Raw genomic sequence first — 27,879 nt, 5'->3', positions numbered from 1 at the left:
GGCTGCCTTGAGGAAGTCCAAGAATGAAGTTGTGGAGCTGAGAGTCCCCCTGCGTCGCGCCCGAGAGCCGAGCGGAGCCCCCACCCCCACCCCCGCCACCACCAGGCAGCCGCCGGGTCCAGCCCGAGCCATGGGGCCGGAGCCGCAGTGAGCACCATGGAGCTGGCGGCCTGGTGCCGCTGGGGGCTCCTTCTCGCCCTCCTGCCCTCCGGAGCCGCGGGCACCCAAGGTGGGTCCGGGGCGGGGAGGGCGCCGGGCGGGACGCGCCCCTGCAGCCTGGGGCCGCCGCCGAGGTCCCGGGGGCAGGCGGGGGCGGGGGGGGCCGCACGAGCCGCGGGATCGGGGGTTTCGGACGGTCCCGGCGCCGCGAGCAGCCGGCCTGGGCGGGGAGGGGGCCGGAGGGAGCGGGGGCCGCGGGCCGGGGGCGGGGGCGGGGGCCGAGGGGCGATGACGCCCGAGCGCCTCTCCGGGTCCCCGGCCAGAGGCTGGCGCTTCCCAGACTCCGCGACGGCGCTGGGAACTTGTCAGAAAAAGTTCTCTGAGATTGCTCAGAAAGTTTACCCTCAAAGGGTGCACTGCATGGGGTGTGTGTGTGTGTGTTTCCCCCCCTTTCTTGAGCCCCTTCAAACTTTCTCAAAGCCTTTCCAGTTGGCAGCCTCCGCCTCCAGACTGGACTGGGCTGGATTCCTCGGGGGTCCCTTCGGCTGCCCCTCCCCCTGCGCCCCCCCTCGCTCTCCCTCCCCGCAGCCGATAGGGTTTAGTTCCTCCAGCTTCAGGCAGGATCGGGGTGTGGGGGGGGGGGGGGAAGCAACCTGTCCGGCCAGAGCCAGGCAGGAGAGGGTGGCCGGTCGGACTGCAGAGTTGCCTCATGCTGGAGCCTGGGGTGGGGGGAGGGGGAGACGTTTGTTTTGAGCAAGTCTCTTTAGGGCCAGCTCAGGGACTGTGTGCTTTGTGACTTTTGTTGGAGAGCATGGGCCACGGAGGGGTGGTGCTGGGTGTTCTGGTCTGGGACATAGAGTGGGAAACCAGCGTGGGGGTGTCCTGAGCAGTTGTGGGGAAATGGGGGTGGGGAAGGAAAAGCTAAAGAAATAAGACCAGATGCGGATAAGCAGAGGGCTGGGTTGTCCTACCTTTTCTGTCAGGTGGTGTGTGGGGAAGGGGGTTGGTGGGGGCAGTGGGGGTTTGCCCCGTTTGCCCATCTAGCTGCACTAACAACGAAAGCAAACGTCTGCTGGAAATCCACTCTGCACCAGGCATGGTGCGTGGTGGTTTGCATGCATTCCCTCTTTTGAACCCTCAGACCAGCCCTACAAGAGAAGTCCTACTGGCATTCCCATTTCCAGGTGAAAACCTAGGCTTAAAGAGGTTAAATAGCATCAAGGAAGTAGGGGATGCAAGACTGGACCCCTGCCGGTGTGCAACCCCCTCCCCCCAAACCATACATTTGCATCACTGTATCGATCTACCTTGAACAGTGGTCAACACTGTTCTCCCTGCATCACTGGGTTGTGGGGAAGACAATATGAGCGCGTTCTGGGAGTAGTGGGTGGTCTCCATTGGTCAGGGAGTCTGGAGAAAGGGTGGGTGTCCTCTTGTCTGTGGGTTGCCAGAGGGCGCCTCTGTCTGAGCTTCCCTGTGCTGTCTGAGGGGCGTCTACGCCAGGGTGTTCCTGAGTTGTGTGGTCTGTGTGTTTGTGTGTCTGGGCTTTGTGTTGCCAAACAGCAGTCTCCCTGTTGGCCTCGAGACTTAGCTGAACTCTGCCCTCTCAAGGAACTCCCTCAAGGTGCTGGGCCAGATCTGCTGTAAACAGCAGGAGGTGGCCTCACCCCTTCTCTCTGTGGAAGGAGGCTCCACTTTCCTGGGAGTCCGTCCTTCTCCTTGTTTCCCAGGCGGGTGTCTTCAGCCTTGACCTTCTGCTGAGGTGGGTGAGGCCAGGCTGCGACATCAGAATGAGCTGCTGCCTCCCTCACCTGGGCCTGCGCGAGCAGGTGGGGGTGGCTTGGGTTGCTGCAGGGCTGGGACCTCAGGGGTCATTTCTCCCACTGACAACTGGGGCCTCCTCAGGTCTACCTCACCCCTCCATCTGCACTGCTGGGTGCAAAGACAGATGTTGGGCGTGTCTGGCAGAAAATGGTTGCAATGGCAGCACCCCGCCCAGCTGTCTCTAGCACCCCCATTGTATCCCAGGGCTGAAGGCTAGGGCAGGAATTTGGGGGAAGGGGGAGATGGAGAAGGCACAGAGGATCAGGGTTTTGCTAGGATGCATTCTGAAAGATTTTTTTATTTGAGGGAAGAGGGGGAGGGAGAAAGGATGTGGGAGGTTGGGGAGAGGGAGAGAGAGAATCTTAAGCAGACTCTCCGCTGAGCGCCAAACCCCATGTGGGGGCTCAATCTCAGGATCATGACCTGAGCCGAATTCAGGACTCAGATGCTTCACCGACAGAGCCACCTGAGCTGCCCAGGCACCCCTAGGATCTGTTCTTAGAGGTCAAAGTTTTGTCAAGTGTTAACAAACACATACTTCTTATCTTGCAGAGCTCATATTTTAATTCCCAAACGATTCTTCCAACAACTTCCTTTTTACTATACTTGGGGAAAGGAACTTCATTTTAATATTCAAGTTAAAAAAAGAAAACCCAACTGAAAAGCTAGGATGAAATGCAAAAAGAGAAAATAAGTACATCACGTTCCAAATACGAAGGCACCTTGTATTTTCTCTTGGTTTGGAATTACCCATACTCCTGCTATATGAACTTCTCTTGCCTTAACTTAAAAAAAAAAAGTGCAACATGCTTTCTATGTGCCAGGTTCTTTTCCATGGATGGTTTCATTTCATCTCTGCAATAATCCAGTGAAGTAGGTACACACAGTTCAAAGAAGCGAAGTGACTTCTCCAAGGCTTCGTAGTGACCCAAATATGTATGTCTAGACCCAGTAATAATGTCTAATGAAGAGGCATTAAGAGTTAGTCAAAGTCTTATCCTATTCGACAGGAATGGGGTGAGCAAAGCCTCCGGGGCAGCCGAGTAAGTAGACTGGGGTAGAGGTGCTACTCTGTTATTCAGGTGAGTGACCTTCTTTATCTAGGCTATGGAATGGGGAGTGATCTGGGGCCCACTGAGGGCCTCTCCTTCCCTGTCCAGCCCATGCCTGAGTTCCTCTTGCACCCTCCAGGCAAGGCAAGGGATTGAAGACAGGGATAGGGCGGATGCAGGAGGACAATGCAGGGGGGCAATGCAGGGGGGCGTGCAGGGCTGTGGGTGAGAGAGACAGCTAGAGTGGAAACATGAGGAAGCAATAGGGGGCTGGGGTGGGGCGCTGGAGTAGGGCCCAGGTACTTGTGCCTGCCCCTGGGTACTGAAATGCTCTGGAGAGATCCCCCACCCTGCCTCTGCCTGTGGTGGTAACACCTCCATCTCTTGCTGGGCCACCTTCCCCACCCCTGGGAAGGGAGCCCATGTAGGACGAGGGGTGTGTGCTCTCCAGGAGTAGAATTATTATAGCCAATGTTTGTTTGCCTCAGCTCTGTTTACAAAGCCTTGTCGTGTTTACACACTGCTTTTTGATTCATTCTCTCATTTAACTCTCATTTAACTTCTCTGCAGAGAGTAAGAGTTCTTATTGTTTTATTATTCCCATCCTCACAGTCAAGTTCAGGTCACTAAATATTCATTAAGTGCCTACAAAGTCCTAGGTGCTGCTGGGCATAAAGATGAATGTGATATGGCTTCTGTCCCAGAGGTCCAAGGTCGTGCTCAAGGTCACACTTGAGCAGCCCAGCTAGGGTTCTGGTTTAAGACCTGGAGCCCAGTCCCTGGTCTGATACTGGCCTTGATATACCAGGTGTGTGGGGTGGGGAGTTCTGGGCATCACTAGAATGGGCATGGGCTCTTACCCTATGGATCTGGGGGAGGTGACTTTGGGGGTGCAGGTCATGTTCATCAAAACCAAAAGAACTATCTCCTGCTAGTGAGCAAGAGAAGCATGTGGGGATGAAATCTAGTGGGGAGGAAAGAACCCTCTTGAGAACACCCCCAGAACTGGGACTGAACACTGACTCTGAAGAACGCTGAACAGTCTTTGAGCAGAGGAATGGACACCATGACTTCAATTATCCTTTTTGGTTGGGAAGTTCTTCTTATTGATTCCATCTATCCATCCATCCATCCATCCATCCATCCAACTCTTACTTAGTATTGGGCTGGTCTCATAGTACTGTGCCAGAGAGCTGGAGGTTGGGCCTCCCAAAGGCCAGGTGTCCCGGATACACGAGCCCCCCCATGTAGAACTGGACTTCCTGCCCTCTTCCCCCCACTGAAATCCATGGGGGCTGGGTGGATATGGGGATTGTGATGAGGACTGGGGAGGAGGAGGTTAGTGAGGAGATGGGGTAGTAGGTGGGAGGGGCCCAGCTTCGTGGTGAAGGGGACATGGTGAAGGGGACATGGTGAAGGGGACATGGTGAAGGGGACGGAGGTGGAGGTAGGGGAGGTGTCAAGAGGCCTTTATTGGCTTCATGTCAGCTTGCTGGGGGAATTTGCCCGCCAGCCTCCAGCTCCCTGGGAGAGTAGATACCAATTTTACCACCTGTTGCAAACACTTAAAGAATCTTAGACTCAAATCAGCCACAAACAAACTCGCTGGTGGGGTGGGGCTGCCACTCTATCTGGTCCTCAGCTCAGCCCGGCCACCCTGACCTGCCCAGAGCTTGCAGTGTTTATCAGTGGCATCACTAGAGTTGGTGTGTATTTATTTCCCTTTGCACCAGGCGTGGGGGGAATCTGTATGTGTCCAGTTGAGAATGTAGGATCTAAAGTTGAACTCAAGTTCAAATCCTGCCTCCTCCATGGCTCACAAGCTTTATGGGCTCGGGAGAATAAGCCCTGTGGGCCTCAGCTTCCTATCTTTGCAAGATAGAGGGTTGTAGTCCCAACCTCTGGAGGGTGTTATGAGGCTCCACCCAGAGTGCCTGGCTGTGAGCACACAGTAGGTGCTCAGTTAATGTGGCTGCTCTTGGTGTTTCCATTGTTGATGTTTTTGCCATTGCCTGGTTGCCACAGCTGGTGTCCCTTAGAGGTGGCAGTAGGCCACAGGGGGTGGAGACAGCCTCTGCCCCAGCTCTGCTTGTCCCTGTCCCAGGCTTGGGCCAGAGCTTTGGGGTCTGGGCCTAAAGACAGCTGTGCCTACAAAGCAGCTGAGGCTGCCGAGGCCGCAGGAGGTCCTAGCAGCGGGCGTTATTTTGGGCCTGGCCTGCCACCCCCAGCTCCTGTTTCTCTTGGGAGTCTGGGGGGGAGGGACCCTTGAGTGCTATTTCTGGGCCCTCCCCTTCCTCCTTCTTCGCTTCCTTCCCTGTCTCTCCAAAGGGGTGGGAAAAGAGACCACTCTGGCTTTCACTGGGAGGCTGCCAGCACATGGCTCATTGGTCCTGGCAGGAACCCCAGGGGCTGGCCCTCCCAGCCTTTCCCCAGCTTTCTGGAGGCAGAGCGTACCTCTTATCCCCCCCACCCAGGATTTGACTTCAGACCTTGGAGTCAGCCACTCCTGTCCCCCTGAATCTTAGCACGTAGGCTCTGGGAGGTGGGGTGGCGGCCCAAAGGAAATAGGGGCGACTCAGGCACCTGTGAGCCTGTGTCTCTGGGGGTGCCCTCTGCCCCCCCCACTGCACCCCCCCCCCCGGCACACCCTCCTGGGCAAGACGCGCCAGGTGATTCATCTTCTCACCAGAGCAGAAAAACGAGTTCAACTGGGCACTTTAATCTCCCCCCTACTGGCAGGCATGGTGCCAGCCGTTGTCCACAGCAGCCCCTCACCAGGGGTAGCTTACCCCGTCAATATCCCTGGGCTTAGTAGGCCCCTCTGGTCTCAGGGACACCCCGCTGAGGTCCAGGTGGGCTGGGGAAGCAGTTCATCTTGATGCCCCTTGGCCAATTGTTGGCACCCGGCACGTACACAGGGCTGAGGTAGTGCCCTTGTGGCAGGAGTTTCGTGGCAGAGATTCTACCAGCTGGTTCTGGAGTCTTGCCCTGAGGAGGTGGCAAGGGTGAAGCACCAGCACAGGAGCCATCAGAGTAGTCATCACTCTGGCCTAGGGTCTGTAGCCTGGGTCCGGATGCCCATTGTTGGGGTCTGATGCTCCTTTTTTCTGCCTGGGGGAATTCCAGAGGTCCCTGCAGTGACCAGGCCCCTAGTGGTCCTCATGCCCCAGCTATGACTCTAGCTGACCCTCCTTCCCTACTTTCTGGGTGGCATTGTGGGAGTGGATATCCCTTGCCAAGAGGTTGGCACGTGGGTGGTATTGGAATGGGGTGGAGAGAATGCCCTGAGTTTGTTTGCTCGGGAGAGGGGCAGGGGGTATCCAGAAGATTCATGATTCATCATGGCCTCTCTCGGGGGATTTTTATCCCTTGGCCATGAGTCGTTCCTTTGGGACAAAGAGAGGCTTTCTTTGCCAGCCAATAGCCTGGGATCGGGTGGGCAAGCTCCCCAGGGGTGGCACAACAGGGTCCCCTCTGGATGCTCAGGATGAGCCAAGTTCGAAGGAGCCTCTCCTTGGATTTCCCTCCTCTTCCCAAACTTGCACACTTTCTTTTGCTGTTGTGCCTTCTGTAAGTGCAGGGGACATGGGGAGAGGGGTCCTTCACTTGTGCTTTCTCACCGTCCGAGACGTCTGAGACGGCATGACTCTAGGGAGTGAGTGGAGAGCAGGAGTCAGGTTGGAGAAGCTCACCGGCCAGTGCCCTCTGACCCACGTCTCCCTCCTACCAGTGTGCACCGGCACAGACATGAAGCTCCGGCTCCCGGCCAGTCCCGAGACCCACCTGGATATGCTCCGCCACCTGTACCAGGGCTGTCAAGTGGTACAGGGGAACCTGGAGCTCACTTACCTGCCTGCCAATGCCAGCCTGTCCTTCCTGCAGGTGAGGCTCATGGGTGACCCAGCCAGGCCCTGCCTCCAGCTGCGCTGAGCCCTATGCTTATACATGGGTGGTAAAAGAGGGTGCTGTTTCCTCACTTGCTGTGGTTCCTCAACTCCGAAGTCCTTTCTGATGTCTGCTCCCTGTCTGTTCTACTGCAAGACCAGTTGACTCCCTCCCTATAATGTGGCGGCCCACAGACATCCCTGGGTGGAATGCACCTATTCCTTTGCTAACTCTTTTCGCTCTCTTGCCAGCATGATCCCCTCTCGCTGTCCCTTCCTGCTGGCAGTGGTGAACGGGCAGCTGGGAGTTGTGAGTTCTAGGTCCAGTTCTGCTACTGACAACCACGTGAATGTGGTCTCAGCCCTTGGTTCCCCTGTCTGTGTTTGGAAGCAACAAGCACACTTTGACTCCCCTCTGGGAAAATATCAAATAGGGAATGTCTGTGAAAGGGTCAGGAGCAGGGGAGAGAGTGGGTACCAGCCTGCTGGATGGTGTCCACCCTGCTCTGGGGTGGAGCCACGTGCATGATGCCTGATGCCTGGTCAAGTCACGGCCGTGCTCTCATGTGGGTCTCTCCTTTTATGGACGAGGGAGCTGAGATGCAGCCAGGGTGGGGCACTTGCTTATGGTTCACAAAGTGCTCCCCCCACCAGTTATCTGTCTTGATCATAGAGGAATCTGGTTTGGGAAGGTGGAGATCTCTTCTTGATGTGTGAGAAAGCTGGACTTCTCAGGGCATGGGGGTTTTGCCCAAGATCCCCAAGCACTTGGTGACTCTGAGGGGGATGGGAGTGGTCCAGGGCCCAGGCCTGCCTCAACCCCACCTGACCCTGTTCCCTCCCAGGATATCCAGGAGGTGCAGGGCTATGTGCTCATTGCTCACAGCCAAGTGAGGCAGATCCCACTGCAGAGGCTACGAATTGTGCGAGGCACCCAGCTCTTTGAGGACAACTACGCCCTGGCCGTGCTGGACAATGGAGACCCGCTGGAGGGTGGCATCCCTGCACCAGGGGCGGCCCCAGGAGGGCTGCGGGAGCTGCAGCTTCGAAGCCTCACAGGTGGTCATCACTCACCGAAACCTTCTCCTTGTTCTTGGGAGCTGATCAGGGCCACCGCTAGCCATGGGAGGCTTTGTGTGAATTAGAACTGGCATCCATTCAGGATGGATGCAGGTGGAGCTAGGAAAGATTAGAACAAGATTTCCCTTCTTCCCAGGAAGTCACGGCTTGCACGAGCCTGCAGAGTTTGATAATGAGGATACAGGCTGGGGTTTATCCACTTCTTGGCTGGCAACACATGTTCAGTGAACAACCTGTACAACTGTATGTGGCAGGCCTGCAGCTGACAGTAGCCCAGACTCCGTGGCCAGTTACTTCGCATGCATGAGCCTATCTTGGTCATGCCATTATCTTGCAAGGAAGCACCAACGTTAGCCGCTTCTTACAGATGAGAAAACCGTAAACGGTTTACAGAGGCTGAGTGACTTGCTCACAGTTACATAGCTAGTTAGTGGTGAGGCTGGTTTTCAGACTCCAGAGTCTCTTTTAACCGCTAAGCAGTATGTACAGAATGAAGAGGTGGGAGGACAGGAGAGAGTGGCACGGACCTCTGGACCTGGTCATGGACAACTCACCCCTCCCTGGATCTCAGATTGTTCATGTGTGTGCAGGAGTGGTGGGGGGGTGGGGGTGGGGGGTGGGGTGCTGATAGAGCGAGGAGATGCTGGTGTCTTCTCTAATCTCCGGGGAAAACTGAGAAGTCAGGAGGGCCCTATGGGAGGGCAGAAGGTGACAGGCGGGAAAGGAAGACCCTGATTATTGCCCACCCCACAGAGATCCTGAAGGGAGGGGTCTTGATTCAGCGGAGCCCGCAGCTCTGCCACCAGGACACGATTTTATGGAAGGACGTCTTCCATAAGAACAACCAGCTGGCCCTCACGCTGATAGACACCAACCGCTCTCGGGCCTGTAAGCCATGCTCCTCCCTGCCTGCTGCCTCCTCTCTTTCTTGAGACCCTGCACTCCTGGCTCACTCCCCACCCCCCACCCCCACCCCTGCTCTATCACTACCCATTTCCTCTTCCTGTCCCATTCCTCCTGCCCTCTCTCTGGGTCTCTTCATCTCTGGTCCTGTGTCCTGCCTCCCTCTGCCTCTAGATTGTGCCTAGGGCCCCTGTTTCCCACCGAGCCTCCCCCTCATTGTGCATTCTGTCTCTTGGTCTCTGGTCTCTCTGTTTCTCTCCCCAGGCCCACCCTGTTCTCCAGCTTGTAAAGACGCCCACTGCTGGGGGGCCAGCTCCGGGGACTGTCAGAGCTGTGAGTCCTAGGGAGGCCCAGAATGTGGGGGGCAGAGGGCTGAGTGGAGTAAAGGAGACATGGGGCGGGGGCGGGTGTGACCAGGCCTCAGTGTCTTCCTTGGGGCCGGAAGTCACAGAAAGTGATGCCGCTGGTGAGGGCCTGGTGCCTGGGCTACTACTGCCCAGCCCTCATCCTGCCCTTTGTCTCACAGTGACGCGGACTGTCTGTGCGGGGGGCTGTGCCCGCTGCAAGGGCCCACAACCCACCGACTGCTGCCACGAGCAGTGTGCTGCTGGCTGCACGGGCCCCAAGCACTCTGACTGCCTGGTATGTCCCCACGGGGTGGGCGCAAGAGGAGGGCCATCCCACCTGCTACTGCCCTGTTGCCCCTGGCACACCAGGGAAGAACGGCCCAGGGACCACCAGCTTCCTGTCCTGCCCCCTTCTCCCCCCAGGCCTGCCTTCACTTCAACCACAGTGGCATCTGTGAGCTGCACTGCCCAGCCCTGGTCACCTACAACACGGACACCTTCGAATCCATGCCCAACCCTGAGGGCCGATATACCTTCGGGGCCAGCTGTGTGACCTCCTGTCCCTGTGAGTGCCAGGGGGAAATGTAGTTCTAATCATTTTGCTGGAGTGGTGGTGGCGGGTTGGTTTATGTCGGTGGGAGCTTAAGTGAGCGTTGTCTGCCTCTTGCCCCGGAGAGCTGGTCGTGGCACTTCCTGGGGGGCTGCCTCATCCTTTCAACAGCTGTGGAGCAGGTGGCCGCGAGGAGCAGCGGCTAAGAGCCCAGGCTCAGGAGCCAGGCTGCCTGGGTTTGAAACCCAGCTCGCCCATTTTCTAGTCCTGTGACCTGCTTACTGTACCTTAAGTTTTTCATCTGTAAAATGGGAGCAAAGACAGCCCTGACATCATAAGGTGGCTATAAAACGTTTGAATGACTTATTTTGAAGATTTATTTTTGTGTTTTGAGAGAGAGAGAGAGAGACAGCAAGGGGAGGGGCAGAGGGAGAGAATCCTTTTTTTTTTTGAGTAAAGGGACACAAGTTTATTAAGTAAAGATACAGAGAAAGCTCTCAGAAGTGAGAAGGGTCTTAACAGGGTTACCCAGAGGAAGAGAGGAGAATCTTAAGCAGACTACCTGCTGTGTGTGGAGCTCGATGTAGGCTGATCTCACGACCTGAGCAGAAATCAAGAGTCGGATGCTTCACCAACTGAGCCACCCAGGCGCCCCTGAATGAATTAATATTTGTAAAGCTCTTATGACGGTGCTTGGCACATACTAAGCACTAGATTGATCAGAGTTTTATTTAACAACTCCCCTACTTATTGATGTACATTTAGGGACTGACTTTGGACCTGGGGCCCCTTTCTTCCTGTCATGTGCGACAGGACTGGGTTCTCGGGTCCTGATGGAACCCTCCCCATGGCACATCAGAGTTCAAACTGTAGAGCCAAAAACAAACAAACAAACAAACAAACAAACAAACAAACTGTAGAGCCAGACTGTGCTCAAATCCTGGCTTCTCCACCCAACAGCACAATGACCCTGAGTAATTTACATAAAACTGCTTTGATTCCGGGATGCCTGGATGGCTCAGTGGTTGAGCGTCTGTCTTTGGCTCAGGACGTGATCCTGGAGACCCGGGATCGAGTCCCACATCGGGCTCCCTGAGTGGAGCCTGCCTCCCCCTCTGCCTGTGTCTCTGCCTCTCTCTCTCTCTCTCTCTCTCTCTCTATGTGTCTCTCATGAATAAATAAATACAATCTTAAAAAAAAAAAAAGTGCTTTGATTCCCTCTTGGCAAAATGAGAATCTTAACTGCCCATTACATAGGGTTGTTGTGAGGCGTAAATGAATGTCAAGTGCACAGACTTGTCATAAGGGCATTTCAGGATTGAAATGGGCAATTTCAATCAGGGCAAAACCATTCTGTGGTAATAAAGTTCAGAACTGTGGTTGTCCCCAGGGGTGGGGGGGGGACTGGAAGGGGACACAAAAGAAATTTCTGGGGCAATGGCAGTGTTCTGTGTCTCAGTTGGGGTAGCATATAATGTTGGGGTAGGTTGATAATGTTGTACCCTGTGGGCCTGGTCACATTGGTGATGGTGGGGCACACGTGCAGGGCCAGGGCACATGGACACATGGTCTTCATCTCCTCAGACAACTACCTGTCTACGGATGTGGGATCCTGCACCCTGGTCTGTCCCCTGAACAACCAAGAGGTGACGGCTGAGGATGGGACACAGCGGTGCGAGAAATGCAGCAAGCCCTGTGCCCGAGGTAACTGTTGGCCATGCCCTGAGCTGGGCTGCACACCCAGCTTGGCCTAGCTCCCTGTCCTGTCCTTCTTCAGACCCGCCTGGGACCCAGTCTTTTTCCACTGTCTCTAGCTTGGCCCTCCCTGGATCAGTCCCACACGTTCCCCCATGTCTCCTGTAATTGTGTGAGGGGACATGTGGCCCCAGGAGGGGATGGAGCCCTGAAGTTGGAGGTCCTGGTGCTCCATGTGGGGGCTGAGACAGCCCCTTCACACCTGCCCCTCCCCGCAGTGTGCTACGGTCTGGGCATGGAGCACCTGCGGGAGGTGAGAGCGGTCACCAGTGCGAACATCCAGGAGTTTGCCGGCTGCAAGAAGATCTTTGGAAGCCTGGCATTTTTGCCAGAGAGCTTTGAGGGGTAAGGAAATGCGGAGTTAAGGATGGGCATAGTGATCTGAGCAGCGTCAGGGCAGTCACTGAATCCTGAGCGCCTAGAAGTGCCAGCGTCTCTGGAGGATGATGGGAAACAGAGGTGGGAGGCCAGAAATGCAAAAGAAGCAGGTGGGAGACCAGAGGGTTCAGGGACTGGGCGGTTGTTTTCATAAATCACATGTTGGCCACGAATGTATGTTTTTTTTTTTAATTTTTATTTATTTATGATAGAGAGAGAGAGAGAGAGAGGCAGAGACATAAGCAGAGGGAGAAGCAGGCTCCATGCACCGGGAGCCCAACATGGGATTCGATCCTGGGTCTCCAGGATCGCGCCCTGGACCAAAGGCAGGCGCCAAACCGCTGCGCCACCCAGGGATCCCCTGAATGTATGTTTTTATGGGAGTCAAAACATCCAGATAAAGCAAAATTCTCCTTGAGTTCATAGTGGCTTTATTCACAATATTCCCCAGCTAGGAATAATGCCAATATATATCAGCAGGTGAACGAGTAAATAGATGATGGTATATCTCCCCGATGGAATTCCCAGGGATAAAAAGAAACAAACAGCTCACTAATAGATACAGCATGAATGAGCCTCAAGAATATCCCCACGTTCAGTGAAATAAGCCAGGCAAGAGAGTCCACACGGTACGAGTCCCTCTACATGAGGCTCTGGAATAGGCAAAAACCAATCTGTGGTAATAGAGTTCAGAACCGTGGTTGTCCCCAGGGGTGGGGGGACTGGAATGGGACACGAAAGAAATTTCTGGGGTGATGGCAGTGTTCTGTGTCTCAGCTGGGGTAGCAGATACATGAGTGAATGCATTTGTCACAACTCCTCAGACTGTACATTAAAAGTGCATTTTGTTGTATGTGAATTATACTTCAATAAAAGTATGTGTTAAAAAAAGAGAAAATTTCCTTTAACGTTTCCTGTAGTTCTCTTCCCCTTTCCAGAGGGAACCCGTGCTAAGAGCTTGTGTGGGTTCTCCTAGACCATTTGTACATACGTGGACACAACGCTGAGAAACCTGGCCGTAGTAATTTTGTTGAGGAGATTGACCTGAAGTGGGAGCTTAAGTGAGCGTTGTCTGCCTCTTGCCCCGGAGAGCTGGTCGTGGCGCTTCCTGGGGGGCTGCCTCGTCCTTTCAACAGCTGTGGAGCAGGTGGCCGCGAGGAGCAGCGGCCAAGAGCCCAGGCTCAGGAGCCAGGCTGCCTGGGTTTGAAACCCAGCTCGCCCATTTTCTAGTCCTGTGACCTGCTTACTGTACCTTAAGTTTTTCATCTGTAAAATGGGGGCAAAGACGGCCCCGACCTCATAAGGTGGCTAGAACACTTGAATGAGTTAATAATATTCATACGCTCTTGGAACAGTGCCTGGCAGATACTAATTGCGCTTTTTTTTTTGTTTTTAAGTGCTCTTAAATGTTTTTGTCTACAGTCAAGATACATGGGGATTATATTTAACAGGTCTCCTATTTACTGATGACTATTTAGGTAGTTTTCAATTTTTGCTCTTACAAACATTTCTGTGCTGTACATCTCTGGGAACAGGAGCCAAAGTTTCTCTAGGCCACATTCCTAGAAGTAGGATTTCTAGATCAAAGGATATAAATATTGTTTTGACAGATCCTGCCAAACTAGGGCCTGGGCTTTGAAACTCAGGATGAAAACAGCCAGGCTTGATGGGCAAAGGGTTTAAGTGAAGTCATTAATAGAGGCGGGTAGGGGAAGGTGGCTGGGCCAGCTCTGGGGGTCGTGCCCACCTGCTTCTCGGCCCTGCTGATTCCTCTCCTAATCCTCCTCCTAGGGACCCAGCCTCCAACACTGCCCCCCTACAGCCTGAGCAGCTCAGAGTGTTTGAGGCTCTGGAGGAGATCACAGGTGGGCTTTGCCTCTCTGCATCCTGCTCTGATGAGGTTGGGGTCCTTATCCTGTCCCCACACCCCTAGCTTCACCCTGTGCCTGCAGGTTACCTGTACATCTCAGCGTGGCCAGACAGCCTGCCTAACCTCAGTGTCTTCCAGAACCTGCGAGTAATCCGGGGACGAGTTCTGCATGAGTGAGCACGGGGAAGGGGGGGGCCCGAGGAACTTCCCAGGCTTTGGGTGTGGTGGGCACTCCTGCTCCCTGGGGACTCCAGCAGTAATGTATCCGTGGGAGTTTGCAGAGTGTACGGGGGATGGGAGGGAGGTGAGGGCGGCCCTTGCCCATGGGAGCGGCTCGATGGTGCAGCCAAACACTCCTCCCACAGTGGTGCCTACTCGCTGACCCTGCAAGGGCTGGGCATCAGCTGGCTGGGGCTGCGCTCGCTGCGGGAACTGGGCAGTGGGCTGGCCCTCATCCACCGCAACGCCCGCCTTTGCTTCGTGCACACGGTGCCCTGGGACCAGCTCTTCCGGAACCCCCACCAGGCCCTGCTCCATAGTGCCAACCGGCCAGAGGAGGAGTGCGGTAAGACAGGGAGCCCAGCACCACACGCTCCCCGTCTGCCGGCACCCAGGAGTGCCCAGGGTCCCTAGCAGCAGCGATCTTGACACCGCTCTGGCTGGCTTGGCCTCTTGGCATGGCTTCCAGCTGGGTCCTGCCACAGTGCCTTGGCGTCCCTGCCTTTCCCCTCTCCTCTCTGCTGTTTTATCCCTGCGTTGCCCAGCAGGTATCCCCACCACTCTGGGCCACAGCCACCCCCACAGCCTCCTCCCCTGGGTCACTTGGACCCGGAACCTCCCTTGAGTGTCCCCTCTGACCCCTTCCTCCTCACTGCAGTGGGCGAGGGCCTGGCCTGCTACCCGCTGTGCGCCCATGGGCACTGCTGGGGTCCAGGGCCCACCCAGTGCGTCAACTGCAGCCAATTCCTTCGGGGCCAGGAGTGCGTGGAGGAATGCCGAGTACTGCAGGGGTATGCGGGGCGGAGCAGGGGGGCGGCCAGGGAGAGGGCACAGGGGCTCCTTCCAGACCCTCATCAGCCATTCCCTCTGGCAGGCTGCCCCGAGAGTATGTGAAGGACAGGTACTGTCTGCCGTGCCACTCAGAGTGTCAGCCCCAGAATGGCTCAGTGACCTGTTTCGGATCGGTGAGTTGCTGGTTGGGTCAAGCTGGGTGGACAGAAGCAAGGCCGAGAATATTCCAGGGGAGGGCTCTGAGTTCAGACCTGGACGGCAGGAGAGTGTGAAAGCGGGAGGATAGATGAAGGCTGGGGTCTGCAAGAGTTGTGTGATAGACCCTGTGACCCTTTGGACTACGCAAAGGTCCTGGGGAGGCCTGTGTTCTTGGCTGTGACTGTGCCAAGACGGTTAGACCAATGGGTTTAGGCATCAGGGTATCTGGATTCGAATCCAAGTCCTGCTTCCAACCTTGGTTTGCTCATTTGTAAAATGAATATTATATTACTTACCTCATTGGAATGTATTAAGAATGAACTTCAAATGGGGTTTGGAACAATGCCCAAGCACAAGAGACTTGCTACTGGGTACCTGGGTGCCTCAATCGTTTGGGCGTCTGCCTTTGGCTCAGGTCATGATCTCAGGGTCCTGGGATCGAGCCCCACATTGTGCTCTGCAGGGAGTCTGCTTCTTCCTCTCCCTCTGCCCCTCCTGCCACTGCTGGTATTCTCTCTCTCTCTCAAATAAATAAAAAAAATTTTTTTTAAAGAAAAATCTACATTTGGTTACTATTACTACTTGTTGTTATATCTTAAGTAATACACTCCCCTGCTAGGCTTCCAGTTCACCTGAAGCCCCTCACCTGGGGCGGCAGACCCAGTAGGTCTGGGCTGTCCCAGCAGCAGGATGAACATGCTGTTGAGTGGCCATGGGAACACGAAGGGGACACATGAGCCAGATCCTGCTACCCTGGGGGTGTTGGTCTAGCGCCCTACAAACCCTTCCTCCCCTCTCAGGAGGCTGACCAGTGTGTGGCCTGCGCCCACTACAAGGACCCTCCCTTCTGTGTGGCTCGCTGCCCCAGTGGTGTGAAACCTGACCTGTCCTTCATGCCCATCTGGAAGTTCGCAGATGAGGAGGGCACTTGCCAGCCGTGCCCCATCAACTGCACCCACTCGTGAGTCCGAGGGCCTTTTCTGTGGGAGGGAGAGCTTTGTCGCAGGACCCTTTCTGGGGCTTTTATTATAAAAAGGGGATAACTCTGCCTTTGCTTATCCTAAGATAAGGATTTAGGTTTTTTTTTTTTATTTTATTTTCTGATCCTAAAAGTAACACATGTGGTTAAAATTTTTTTAATGAAAACATGAAATATAAATGCCGTTAGTAGTTCTAGCCCCACTTAATAATTTGTAATATTTTCTTCCAGATATTACCTGTGCACATGCTAACATGTAATTATTATTGTAACATGTAAAATGGTTTAAATATATATAATTACTCTTAGTTGTTTTTATCTGTGCACATTCTAACATATATATATATATTTTTTAACTAAAATGGGATCATAGACTATTTATTGTTTGCAAAGTGCTTTTTTATTCATTTAACAGAATCTTGCAACATTTTTCCATGTCCTAACATGGTGATCTACTATATTCTTTTTATTATTATTATTTTTAATTTAGTTGTCTTTAATTACACGTGAGACACATGAATACAACCTTAGGATGAACATTTTCAGCAGTATAAAAGTATAAATATTGCAAAACAAATGTGCCCTTTTGTTTCACCTCCCCAGGGAGAACTATCAGATTCACTCTGGTATTTGCATCCTTCCAGGCTTTTTCCACACATTTACATAAACACATATTACATTTATATTAGGTCGAGTACTGTAAGATTGCTGTTTTTGTAGGTCAAAAATGGTTGAGAAACAGCAATTTTGTTTAGTTCACCTCATGGTTTTTTTTCATGTATTTTTTTATTGGAGTTCAATTTGCCAACATATAGTATAACACCCAGTGCACATCTCACCAAGTGCCCCCCTCAGTGCCCATCACCCAGTCACCCCAACCCCATCCCCACCTCCCCTTCCACTACCTCTTGTTCGTTTCCCAGAGTTTGGAGTTTCTCATGTTCTGTCTCCCTCTCTGATATTTCCCACTCATTTTCTCTCCTTTCCCCTATAATCCCTTTCACTATTTTTTATATTCCCTGAATGAATGAGACCATATAATGTTTGTCCTTCTCCGACTCACTTATTTCACTCAGCATAATACCCTCCAGGTCCATCCACGTTGAAGCAAATGGTGGGTATTCGTTGTTTCTAATGGCTGAGGAATATTGCATTGCATACATAGACCACATCTCCTTTATCCAGTCATCTTTTGATGGACACCTTCCAAACTGTGGCTTCCACAGTTTGGCTATTGTGGACATTGCTGCTTTAAACATTGGGGTGCAGGTGTCTCAGCCTTTAACTGCATCTGTATCTTTGTGGTAAATCCCCAAGTTCACCTCATATGTAGTCAGACTTGTGTCTATGCATTCTTTAATGTAAATGGAATCATACTCTACATATTGTTCTGCACTTTGCTTCCCACCCCCCACTTTATGTATCTTGGGGTCCTTTCTTGGGAATGCACATGAATCTACCTCCTAATTTTTTTTAACTACTCAATCTGCAGCACAGATGTGGTATTATTAAACCATGTCCCTGTTTGAGGGATATGGCTTAGGAGTCGGAAGGTTGTTTTTGAGGGAAGGGGGGAAGAAGGGGGAAGGAAGGGGGGAAGGAAGGAAGGAAGGAAGGAAGGAAGAAGGAAGGAAGGAAGGAGGAAGGAAGGAAGGAAGGGATGAGGAGGAGGAGGCGGAGGAGGGAGTGAGGAGGAGGAGGAGGAGGAGGAGGAGGGGAGGGGAGGGAGGGGGAGGGAGGGAGGGAGGGAGGGAGGGAGGGAGGAGGAGGGGGAGGGAGGAGGGAGGGAGTGGGGAGGGATGGCGGAGGGAGGGGAGGGAGGGAGAGGGAGGGAGCGGAGGAGGGAGGGGGAGGGAAAAGGAAGAAATACTCCTCATACCTTCCTTCATTCTTCATTCCTTCCTTCCTTCCTTCCTTCCTTCCTTCCTCTCTCTTTCTATTGTGGCTTTTTGCACTTGAGCTCACCCTGTACAAGTGAGTATCTGTACATGCTCCCTGGTGTACAGATGTTGGCACTTTTAGGGTATATCCTGAGAGGTGGAACTGCTGGGTCACAGACATGATTTACTAGGTATTGCCAAACTGTCCTCTGCAGAAGCTGAGCCAGTTTACTACCCTGGCAATCTTTTACAGAGGAAGTGGCCATGCTTTTGGATATGATGTTCCTTTTGGAGGCCCCCAAGTCCTACCTACCACAGGGAGGTGGAGGGGAGTGGGAAATGCGAGTTCAAGGCTGGAGAAGGAATCCCCATGTGGGGTGGTAGAAATAGCACTGGTGGCCTGGAATCCAGTTTCTGCCTTTGTCAAATGGGGTGATAACCCAGCCACACCCACCCCGAGATGCTTGTGAGGCTAGAGTGAGCCCAGGAGGTGGTTCCCAGTCTCACTGACTGGACTCTCTTTCCTGCAGCTGTGCGGACCTGGACGAGAAGGGCTGTCCCGCCGAGCAGAGAGCCAGGTCAGCCCAATTCCTGGGACATACGCTATGCTGCCCCACTGTCTCCTACTAGTCCCTGCGTGGTCACTGCTGTGGGATGGGCTGGACGATGGTCTCCTGACATGACATATCTCCCTGCCCAGCCTAGTCTTCCACTATTGATTCACCTTTCAATTTCCTTCAACTAGTGGATGGAGGACCTCCTTAGGATGCTTAGGGGGTGGGGAACAGGAAAAGATGGTGAAGAAGACTCCCCAGTGCCTCCCCACCCTTGAGTAGCTAGATGTCTCATAAGGGACACAGATAACATTCAATCCCCTGGGACAAAAGGTAGATTGAGAAGAGAGGGCAGCACTGAAGTGGAGTGAATGATGAAGTTTTAAGTGGGTGGTGGGAAGCTTCAAGGAAGAGGTGGCATTTGAGCCAGGCCTTGAAACGGGCAGGTAGGTCACTTGCATTAGGGAGAAAGCAACCAGGTGGCAATATGGGGGATGGATCAGGAAAATCTAGGATGTTTTTGTTCGATGGTTCTGGCGTGGTGGGCCACTGAGGGAGCACAGAGAAGGGAGCAAGGGGGTGAAGTCTTGAGTCAGGTTAGGGCATAGGCCCTCCCTCGCCACTGGGCCGCAGGGTTAGACTTGCTTTCTGGGCAGTAGGGAACTTTGGGAAAGACTCTGGGGGAAAAAAGAGATTGGAGTATGTCCTAGGCAATTGTCTGTCCATGAAACAAGCATTCATGAGAGATCTGTGATGGGCCAGGCTTTGACCAAGCAAGGACGGAGATGTTGGGTCAACACACAGGAGCTTCATCTATCCCAGGATGAGCTGAGTCTTGAATGATGACCCCATGGAGAAATGGCAATCCAGGCAGAAGTAGCAGAATGCACCAAGGCTGGGAGGTGTGGAAAATCATGACCCATGGGTGAAAAATTTGGCTCAAACATCAGGGGGCACATTCTTGGGCCCCAACCTACTTAACAGTCAGAGTTGCCAGGAGTGGGTCTCCAGACCCGTGTACATTAACCAGCTCCCTGGTGATTTTTGTCAGGAAGTTTCAGAGTCCTGGGCTAGAGCCATGGGCAGGCACGTAGGTGGTTGGAGCCAAGGGAGGTTTTTGAGTAAGGAAGAGAGGATGGAGCTTAGGGGTTAACCCTTCCAACTTCCCCTCTTTAAAAAAAAAAAAAAAAAGATTTTTATTTGAGAGAGAGAGAAGGAGCAAGGGAGGGGCAGAGGGGCAAGCAGATTCCCTGCTGAGCTTGGAGCAGGACAGGGGGCTCCATCCCAGGACCCTGAGATCATGACCCAGGCGCCTCCCCCAACCCAGCCCCGCCAACTTCTTTCTAAACACCAGTGACCTGTGGGGCATCTGGGTGGCTCAGTCAGTTAAGCATCTGCCTTCGCCTTGGATAGTGATCCCTGGATCTTGAGATCAAGCCCCTCGTGGGGCTCCCTGCTCAGCGGGGAATCTGCTTCTCCCTTTCCCTCTGCCTCTCCCCGCTGCTCATTGTCTCTGTGTCTCATATGAGTAAATAAAAATTAAAAATAAAATAAAATTACAAAACATCAGGGACCTGCCTATCCATCCATGGGGCCCCTCCATCCCTTCATGGCCCAGCCTGGTCCCCCCACTCCCTAATCCTGGCTCCCACCCCCAGCCCTGTGACATCCATCATTGCCGCTGTGGTGGGCATTCTGCTGGCTGTGGTCGTGGGGCTGGTCCTCGGCATCCTGATCAAGCGAAGGCGGCAGAAGATCCGGAAGTACACTATGCGGAGGCTGCTGCAGGAAACCGAGGTGAGGCCGTCCGAGGGCCTCCCTGTTGGCCTGGGGTGGGGTGTGGGGGGGTGCCTGTGGCCCAGCCTGTTACTGAGGCACCACCCCATCACCACAGCTGGTGGAGCCGCTGACGCCTAGTGGAGCGATGCCCAACCAGGCTCAGATGCGGATCCTGAAAGAGACAGAGCTGAGGAAGGTGAAGGTGCTTGGATCCGGAGCTTTTGGCACAGTCTACAAGGTTAGGTGTGGGGCCAAAGATCCGGGGTGGGCGGTCCCAGAGGATGCATGGGGTGTGGCCAAGCCTTCTGCGGGGAGGGCAGCCTGGAACGGGGGTGGGGGTAGTACTGTTGGGGTGGGGGGGGGGTAGTGCTGTTGGGTTCTGGTCAGTTTGGTAGGAGAGTGGAACCAGAGGAAAGGGAGTGGAGAGCACCGCTCCCTAGTGAGGCCAGTGCTAAATAGTGGGGTTGCCCCCAAGGTGGGGAGGGCATTCAAAGCACAAGTAAGGACCTCCTAGATGACTACAGGTTGGATCTGGTGTCCCCTCTTCCTGCTCATGGCCTCTTCTCTGCCCAGGGCATCTGGATCCCTGATGGGGAAAATGTGAAAATCCCAGTGGCCATCAAAGTGTTGAGGGAAAACACATCTCCCAAAGCCAACAAAGAAATCTTGGACGTAAGCCCCTCCACTGTCTCCAGCTTGGAGTATGGGAGGGACCTCTGGGCTACAGGTCTGGGCTCTGGTCTCTCTCTTCACTGGGGTTTGGGAGACACTTGGTGATTCCCCAAGCCTCAACTCTTAAGCTTCTACCTGTGGGCCATGGTTCTGGTTTGTGACTGATGGGGCTGGATTGAGTGAGGGTCCCTAGTGGCGCCTCAGCCCTCAGGATGGGTGTGTGGTGGTTCTGGTTCCCCACACCCTCTCAGTGCCTACCCTTGCCTCCAGGAAGCATATGTGATGGCTGGAGTGGGCTCCCCGTATGTGTCCCGCCTCCTGGGCATCTGCCTGACATCCACGGTGCAGCTGGTGACACAGCTTATGCCCTACGGCTGCCTCTTAGACCATGTCCGAGAACACCGTGGGCGCCTGGGCTCCCAGGACTTGCTGAACTGGTGTGTGCAGATTGCCAAGGTATGCGCTTCGGGGGCCTGGGGTCTGCAGGTGTCCTTGGGGGCAAGCTGCTGTCTCCACATGGGGCTAGGCTGGGGAGGTTTCCTGGGGGAATGTGGCCAGACTGAGGTCCACATCGATGTCTCTGATCCCAGGGGATGAGCTACTTGGAGGATGTCCGGCTGGTGCACAGGGACCTGGCTGCCCGGAATGTGCTGGTCAAGAGTCCCAACCATGTCAAGATTACAGATTTCGGGCTGGCTCGGTTGCTGGACATCGACGAGACAGAGTACCATGCGGATGGGGGCAAGGTTAGAGGAGGGAGCAGAGTGAGGCAAGGTGGGATGGGGTCGGGTCTGGCCCCTGGGAGAGCTCTAACTAGGGGCAACCATCTCCCCACCACACTGAGTTTGAGGAATTCTTTGCTCTCCCCAGGTGCCCATCAAGTGGATGGCGCTGGAGTCCATTCTCCGCCGGCGGTTCACCCACCAGAGTGATGTGTGGAGCTATGGTGTGTGGCAGGGGGATTGGGAGGAGGGGTGGACACAGAGCCATGGCCTTGGGAGGCATGTTGGTGGAAGGAAGAGAGCAGGAGTGGGAGAATGAATGGAGAGATCTTAGCATGAATGTGGGAGGGAAGGAAGGGGCTCCCAGGGTCCATGCACTTCCCTGGGACTATGGAAAGGCTGGGTAGTAGCTCCTGCCCTGTGACATCACACCCCTCCCTTCCCTCGTGGTGCCAGGCCCTTGGGCAGAGACTCTAGGGCTCAGTGCACTAAAGCGCCCTCTTGTCCCCCAACCTCTTAACCTCATCTCTGCCCCAGGTGTGACTGTGTGGGAACTGATGACTTTTGGGGCCAAACCTTATGATGGGATCCCAGCCCGGGAGATCCCTGACCTGCTGGAGAAGGGGGAACGGCTGCCCCAGCCCCCCATCTGCACCATTGATGTCTACATGATCATGGTCAAGTGTGCGTGGCTGAGCTGTGTCGGTTGCCTGGAGGAGGGATGGGAGGTTCTGGGTGGTGGGGCCTCTAAGGGGTGTGGGAGGGGACCAAGAGCAGGATGTATGTGGGCCCAGGGTCCCTGCTATGGTTAAAGGAGCCTTGGAAGGGTTTTGCTTCCCTTTTACTGTACCAGGCCAGAGGAGCTCCAGAAGACCAGCTAGGAAAAGACTTCTATGCAAAATAAAAAGGGGAAACTAGTAATGATTCTCAAAGGATCTAGCTCAGGACCTGAATCTGATACCTCTTCTCTACCAGCAAGGGCTTGGACTCTAATAACGGGGGTTGTCTAGACCAGACTGGAAAGGGAAGGAGTGGGGCTGCCTGTGGGCTGCAGCCAGAACTGACATACTGGGATTCCCTCCTGCCCCCAGGCTGGATGATAGACTCTGAATGCCGACCCCGGTTCCGGGAGTTGGTGGCCGAATTCTCACGTATGGCCAGGGACCCCCAGCGCTTTGTGGTCATTCAGGTACGGGGCCTTCCCTGCCCCATCCCTGCCCGTGACTAGAGAGCATCCTCCCATAGAGGGTGTGGAGGGAGAGGACTCAGGTCCCAGGCCTCCCAGCCCAGACCTTGGGCTCCCATCCCTTGTCCTCCCTGAACGTTCCTTGGGAGGCTGTGCACTGGGTAGGGGCGAGGCTGTCACACTGTCTCCCTCGTCCCCAGAATGAAGACTTGGGCCCCGCCAGCCCCTTGGACAGCACCTTCTACCGTTCACTACTGGAAGATGATGACATGGGGGACCTGGTGGATGCTGAGGAGTACCTGGTACCCCAGCAGGGTTTCTTCTGCCCAGAACCTACCCCAGGGGCTGGGGGCACTGCCCACCGACGGCACCGCAGCTCATCCACCAGGGTCAGTGTCCTCTGTCACACTGAGGTGGGTGGATGTGGTTACCTGCCCCAGGGACTAGGGTCCTTCTCCTGTGTCATCCCTCCCTCAGCAATCACCTCTCATGGCTCATGGAGACCCCTTTATCCCTGAGGACTCCTACTGCATTCTCACCCTTGACCTCTTTCCACGGTGACTGTGTCAAATCCCAATGATGACCTGTTTATCTCCTCTGAGTCTTTATCCCATGGGAGAGCCCATGGAGTCTATCCCAGATCCAGGAGAGACCCCATCACAACCTTTTCTCATCTCCAGAGTGGCGGTGGTGAGCTGACTCTAGGACTGGAGCCCTCCGAGGAGGAGCCCCCCAAGTCTCCACTGGCACCCTCAGAGGGCGCTGGCTCTGACGTGTTTGATGGTGACTTGGGAATGGGGGCAGCCAAGGGGCTGCAGAGCCTTCCCTCACAGGACCCCAGCCCTCTCCAGCGGTACAGTGAGGACCCTACGGTACCCTTGCCCCCTGAGACTGATGGCTACGTCGCCCCCCTGACCTGCAGCCCCCAGCCTGGTATGGAATTCAGGCCCATGCTGAAAGATTGGGAGGGTGGGGAGTTGGGCGTGTGGGGGCAGTGACAGTAGTTGGGACACATGGATTCATTCCCCTAACAAGCCCCTCTTCTTGCCCTTTCAGAATATGTGAACCAGCCAGAAGTTTGGCCGCAGCCCCCCTCGCCCCTAGAAGGCCCTCTGCCTCCTTCCCGACCGGCTGGTGCCACTCTGGAAAGGCCCAAGACTCTGTCCCCCAAGACTCTCTCCCCTGGCAAGAATGGGGTTGTCAAAGACGTTTTTGCCTTTGGGAGTGCTGTGGAGAATCCGGAGTACCTGGCACCCCGGGGCAGAGCTGCCCCTCAGCCCCACCCTCCTCCAGCCTTCAGCCCAGCCTTTGACAACCTGTATTACTGGGACCAGGATCCATCAGAGCGGGGCTCTCCACCCAGCACCTTTGAAGGGACCCCTACAGCAGAGAACCCGGAGTACCTGGGGCTGGACGTGCCAGTGTGAGCCCAGAGGCCAAGTCGGCCGAGGCCCTGCTGAACCTCCGGGGAGTGGGGAAGGCCTGACTACTGGCCTGTATCCGGATGAGGCAGGAAATGGGTCCTTGGCCCACATCCAGGGGATCCTGCCACACCGGAACCTACCTTCCCCCTCCAAAATCCAGGTGGCCGAGAGGGGCCCAGCCTGGTTGGTAGAAGGGACAGCACTGGGGAGTCTTGACTGACTTTGGAGCCCTGCCCCAGCCAACTCCAGGGTTCCACGGATGCCACCGCCAGTCTCCTCACCTGCGGGAGCAGCTGTACCTGGTTTTCTTATTCCAGATCTATGACACGGAAGGACTTAGAGGAGCTGGGCCCTGGGGGGAGGAAGCTCCAAGGGAGTGAGTGCCTTAGAACAAGATCACCCATTCAGAGACTGTCCCTGAGGCCCCGAGACCTAGCTCTGCACCCAGGAAGACGGGAGCAGCAAAGCTACCCAGATCCAGCCCTTGTACAGAGTGCTTTTCTGGTTTTGTTTTTACTTTTTTTTTTTAAGATGAAATAAGGATTCGGGGAGAGTGGGTACTGTGGAGGGGGGTGGGCTCCCGGTGTTGGGGGAAGAGTGTCCTTTCTACACACCCACTTTCTCCATTTGCAAATATATTTTGGAAAACAGCTGGGTACCAGCCTAAGTCTGGGGTGGCTCTGTGCCAACCTTACCGCTCACCTCCTAACTTACAGTCAAGTCAAATTTTCCTGGAAGGGATGGTTAAGAATAGAGAAAGCTTGAATGAGGAGCCTATTCTCCCAGTTTCCTGGCTTTGGGGTTGTGGGGGAAATCTTTGAGTTGGGATTCTGATCTGAGAGCCCTCTGACAACCAGATCATTCTAGTTAAGAAAAAATGAATTCCTAAGGCCACTCTTAGGGGGAGGGGAAAGAAGAGGCAGTGTCTACTGTGTGACTCATTTTCTTTGCCTTGGCTTTGAAAGAGATGACTGAACCAGAATAACTATCCAGAAAAAGCCCACCCACCCAGCATAGCCACCCTGGTGGTATAAAGGCTGGGCTGGCCTCTGTGCAACCAACCCTTCCCCCCCCCCCCACACACACACTGAACATAAAAATACATACTAGTTTGGCACAGGTGTTTGTAGTGCCACTTTATTGCCAATTGCTGACATTGTCCAGGGCTAGTGGAAGGGAGGTTAGAACCCTGGTGGCATCTGATCAGTACAGCTGGAGCGGGGAGCAGACTTTCTTGGGCACTGATCCAGGGAAGGGGGTATAAGGCGGCTGTGGAAATGTCCATGGAGGTCTCTCTCTCCCACCCCCAAGACCACAGCAGCTTCTATTCCATCCTGGTACCCAAAGGGACAAAGTGGAGGCCAGAGTCTCTTAGCTTACTGGGACCCAAGTGAGGGGAAAAAGGCAGTGGGGGGCCCTCAGCAGGACCAAAGGGGAGACCAAGGCTTGGGCCCCAGAACAGAGCAGGAACCCAGAATCCCATGTCGTTACAGGATGACGCAGGGAGGACGGCTGTTTGTGATCTTCTCTAGGGGTTCTCCGTTACTGGCTCTTCGGATGGCCTCAATGAGCTAGAGGGCAGATAATGTGGAATGGCATGATCCAACCCTGGCAGGGGCCGGGTGAACCGGGGGCCTCCCGACATTGTACATACTTACATCTTTCTCATAAGGAAAGCCCCCGTTCTCCAGCTTGGAGAACACCAGCTGTCCATTGATTTCGATCTCAAAGGCCCCTGGTATTAAATAAATAAATCAGTGAGTGAACTGTATGCTGAGAACAGGCGAATCAGGAGAGGCTCTCCTATTCTTCAGACTTCACGCAGGCTCCTTCGTGTCCCCACCGGCCCCACCAGAGACTAGTTCTCTGAGCCATTTCTCAACCCTGACTCGAGGCTAAAGAAACCCCAGGGAGGCGTTACCTGTGTGTACTTTGAACTCAGGCTTCCTAACTCCGGCAAGGGATCCGTCTCCTCCAACCCTACATTTCTGCAGTCTGACCCGTCTTTCCCTACAGGCTTCATCTGTGCCCCCCGTCCCCCCCACCTTTGGAAAGGGGGCCTCGAGTTGGCTGGACATTTTACTATGTGCCGGACACTATAAGACCGCCAATTCCAGGGCTAGAAAAGTGGTAGAGTTGAGATTTTTGAACACTGACTCAGCAGGTGTTCTGCGGGCCTCACCTGTGCCCCCCAGGCGCGACTCGATCTCAATGCCAGGATACTGCTCCTTCACGGCACTCGCCAGCTCCAGGTAGGTCGCCTCAAATCCGCAGGGTTCACTAGGAACAAGATGCTTGGGGGTCTGCTTGGGTTTCGGGGGAGGGGCCTCCCGTGGACCCACCCGGTTCAGTCCAGACACCCCACAGGCTGGAGACGCTCACCAGTACTCCACCACGATGCGCACCCCACTACCCGGCTCAATCTCCCCGGGAGGGGGCGCTTCAGACGTCGGCCCCGGCTCCCCGCTCATTGCTCCGGACTCCGCTTCAGCCGCTGCTTCCGGGTGTGACGCGACGCCGCGAGCACGTGACGGGGCGGGGCCGCGGGAGGGGGCGGGCCGAGCGTTACGTCCGGGCGCCCCCTGCAGGCCACGACTACCGCTGCACTTCTTACTCTGTACCCAGTTGGAGGGCTCTAGGCTGAGCAGGGCGGTCCGGGCCACCTTACCTGGACTGCGTTCTCAGAGCGCCGGGCTTGCCTCGCACCTCGGGTCCGCTGGATGTCACGGCCTTATATACGCTCGTGAAATATTTTAGGTTGCAAAGCGCCCTCCAGTTTACAAAAGGAAGCGAAAATGATGGGGTAAGCGGATCCAGGGCCTGGGCTTGGCTGATGGTGTGGAATAGTCGCCGTTTCTCGCTAACATGCTGATGGCGTTTTAAACCACCCCGTCGGTCAACACTCAAGTACTTCTGACTCTTCGGTTCCGAAGCTGTAGGCATAACGGGCCAGTGACTGTCTCTCCCCTGCATTCAGGAACCTTAGGCTTTGGGGCTCCCACTCCTCAGGCTCTACACCCCCATCACACTGTTCCTGCACCTCCCCTATCTCATCCTGACCTGCGCTGGCATTATTATCTTTTCCAACTCTGAAGGAGGCTCGCTACCTCTTTCCTCCCTGGAGTTACACCGTCATATCCTAACAGGTCATCTGCGTTACCATTTCTTCGAATCCTGCATTTTTTGGGGGCGCAGTCAGTTCAGCGACTGACTTTCGCTTGCATCTCAGGTGGTGATCTTAGGGTCGTGAAATTGAGCCCTGATGCAGGGCTTTTTTTTTTTTTTTTTTTGCCTGATCCAGGGGCCTCTAGAACCTGACTGCACTGCTGGGCTGTCCCCTTTAGGTGAGAAGACCAGACTTCTGTAACCCGTAGCAGCCAGTCATTGGCTATGAGGCTGGAGGGCGTGTAACGTCCACGGGGAGCTAGCTGTCGTCAGCCAGGGGCAATTTGCAGCAGGGGTGGCCATCTGCTTAAGCATCTGCTTAAGACTCTCTTTCTCCCTCTGCCCCTCCCCACCTTAAGTAAATAATTTTTTATTTTTATTTTTTAAAGGTTTTATTTATTTATTTATTTATTTATTTATTTATTTATTTATTTATTTATTCATGAGAGACACAGAGAGAGAGACAGAGACACAGGCAGACGGAGAAGCAGACTCCATGCAGGGAGC

At 54.5% G+C, this 27,879-nt stretch overlaps 2 protein-coding genes across 2 annotated transcripts; one reads left to right on the top strand and one right to left on the bottom strand.

The window, feature by feature from the left end:
- On the top strand, positions 1-24,210 carry ERBB2 (erb-b2 receptor tyrosine kinase 2). Its single transcript, NM_001003217.2, is given in 27 exon segments — positions 1-229; positions 6,766-6,917; positions 7,765-7,978; positions 8,753-8,887; positions 9,167-9,235; positions 9,429-9,544; positions 9,673-9,814; positions 11,384-11,503; positions 11,773-11,899; positions 13,724-13,797; positions 13,885-13,975; positions 14,168-14,367; positions 14,680-14,812; positions 14,896-14,986; positions 15,812-15,972; positions 18,401-18,448; positions 20,083-20,221; positions 20,319-20,441; positions 20,777-20,875; positions 21,146-21,331; positions 21,466-21,621; positions 21,746-21,821; positions 22,135-22,281; positions 22,689-22,786; positions 22,984-23,172; positions 23,464-23,716; positions 23,840-24,210. Coding segments are annotated over 27 exon segments (3,783 nt in total). The 5' UTR covers positions 1-156.
- Positions 24,211-25,307: 1,097 nt separating this feature from the next.
- Positions 25,308-26,750, bottom strand: MIEN1 (migration and invasion enhancer 1). The gene is made up of 4 exons (XM_038547422.1): positions 26,590-26,750; positions 26,390-26,487; positions 25,866-25,942; positions 25,308-25,778 (listed from the first exon to the last, which is right to left on the bottom strand). The coding sequence occupies exons 1-4, from the start codon at positions 26,676-26,678 to the stop codon at positions 25,695-25,697; spliced, it is 348 nt and encodes a 115-aa protein (XP_038403350.1). The 5' UTR covers positions 26,679-26,750; the 3' UTR covers positions 25,308-25,694.
- Between the last annotated feature and the right edge of the window lie 1,129 nt (positions 26,751-27,879).

Source organism: Canis lupus, chromosome 9 (assembly GCF_011100685.1).
Source record: "Canis lupus familiaris isolate Mischka breed German Shepherd chromosome 9, alternate assembly UU_Cfam_GSD_1.0, whole genome shotgun sequence".
Classification (NCBI taxonomy): domain Eukaryota; kingdom Metazoa; phylum Chordata; class Mammalia; order Carnivora; family Canidae; genus Canis; species Canis lupus.
This window is presented reverse-complemented; position numbering and strand designations above follow the sequence as displayed.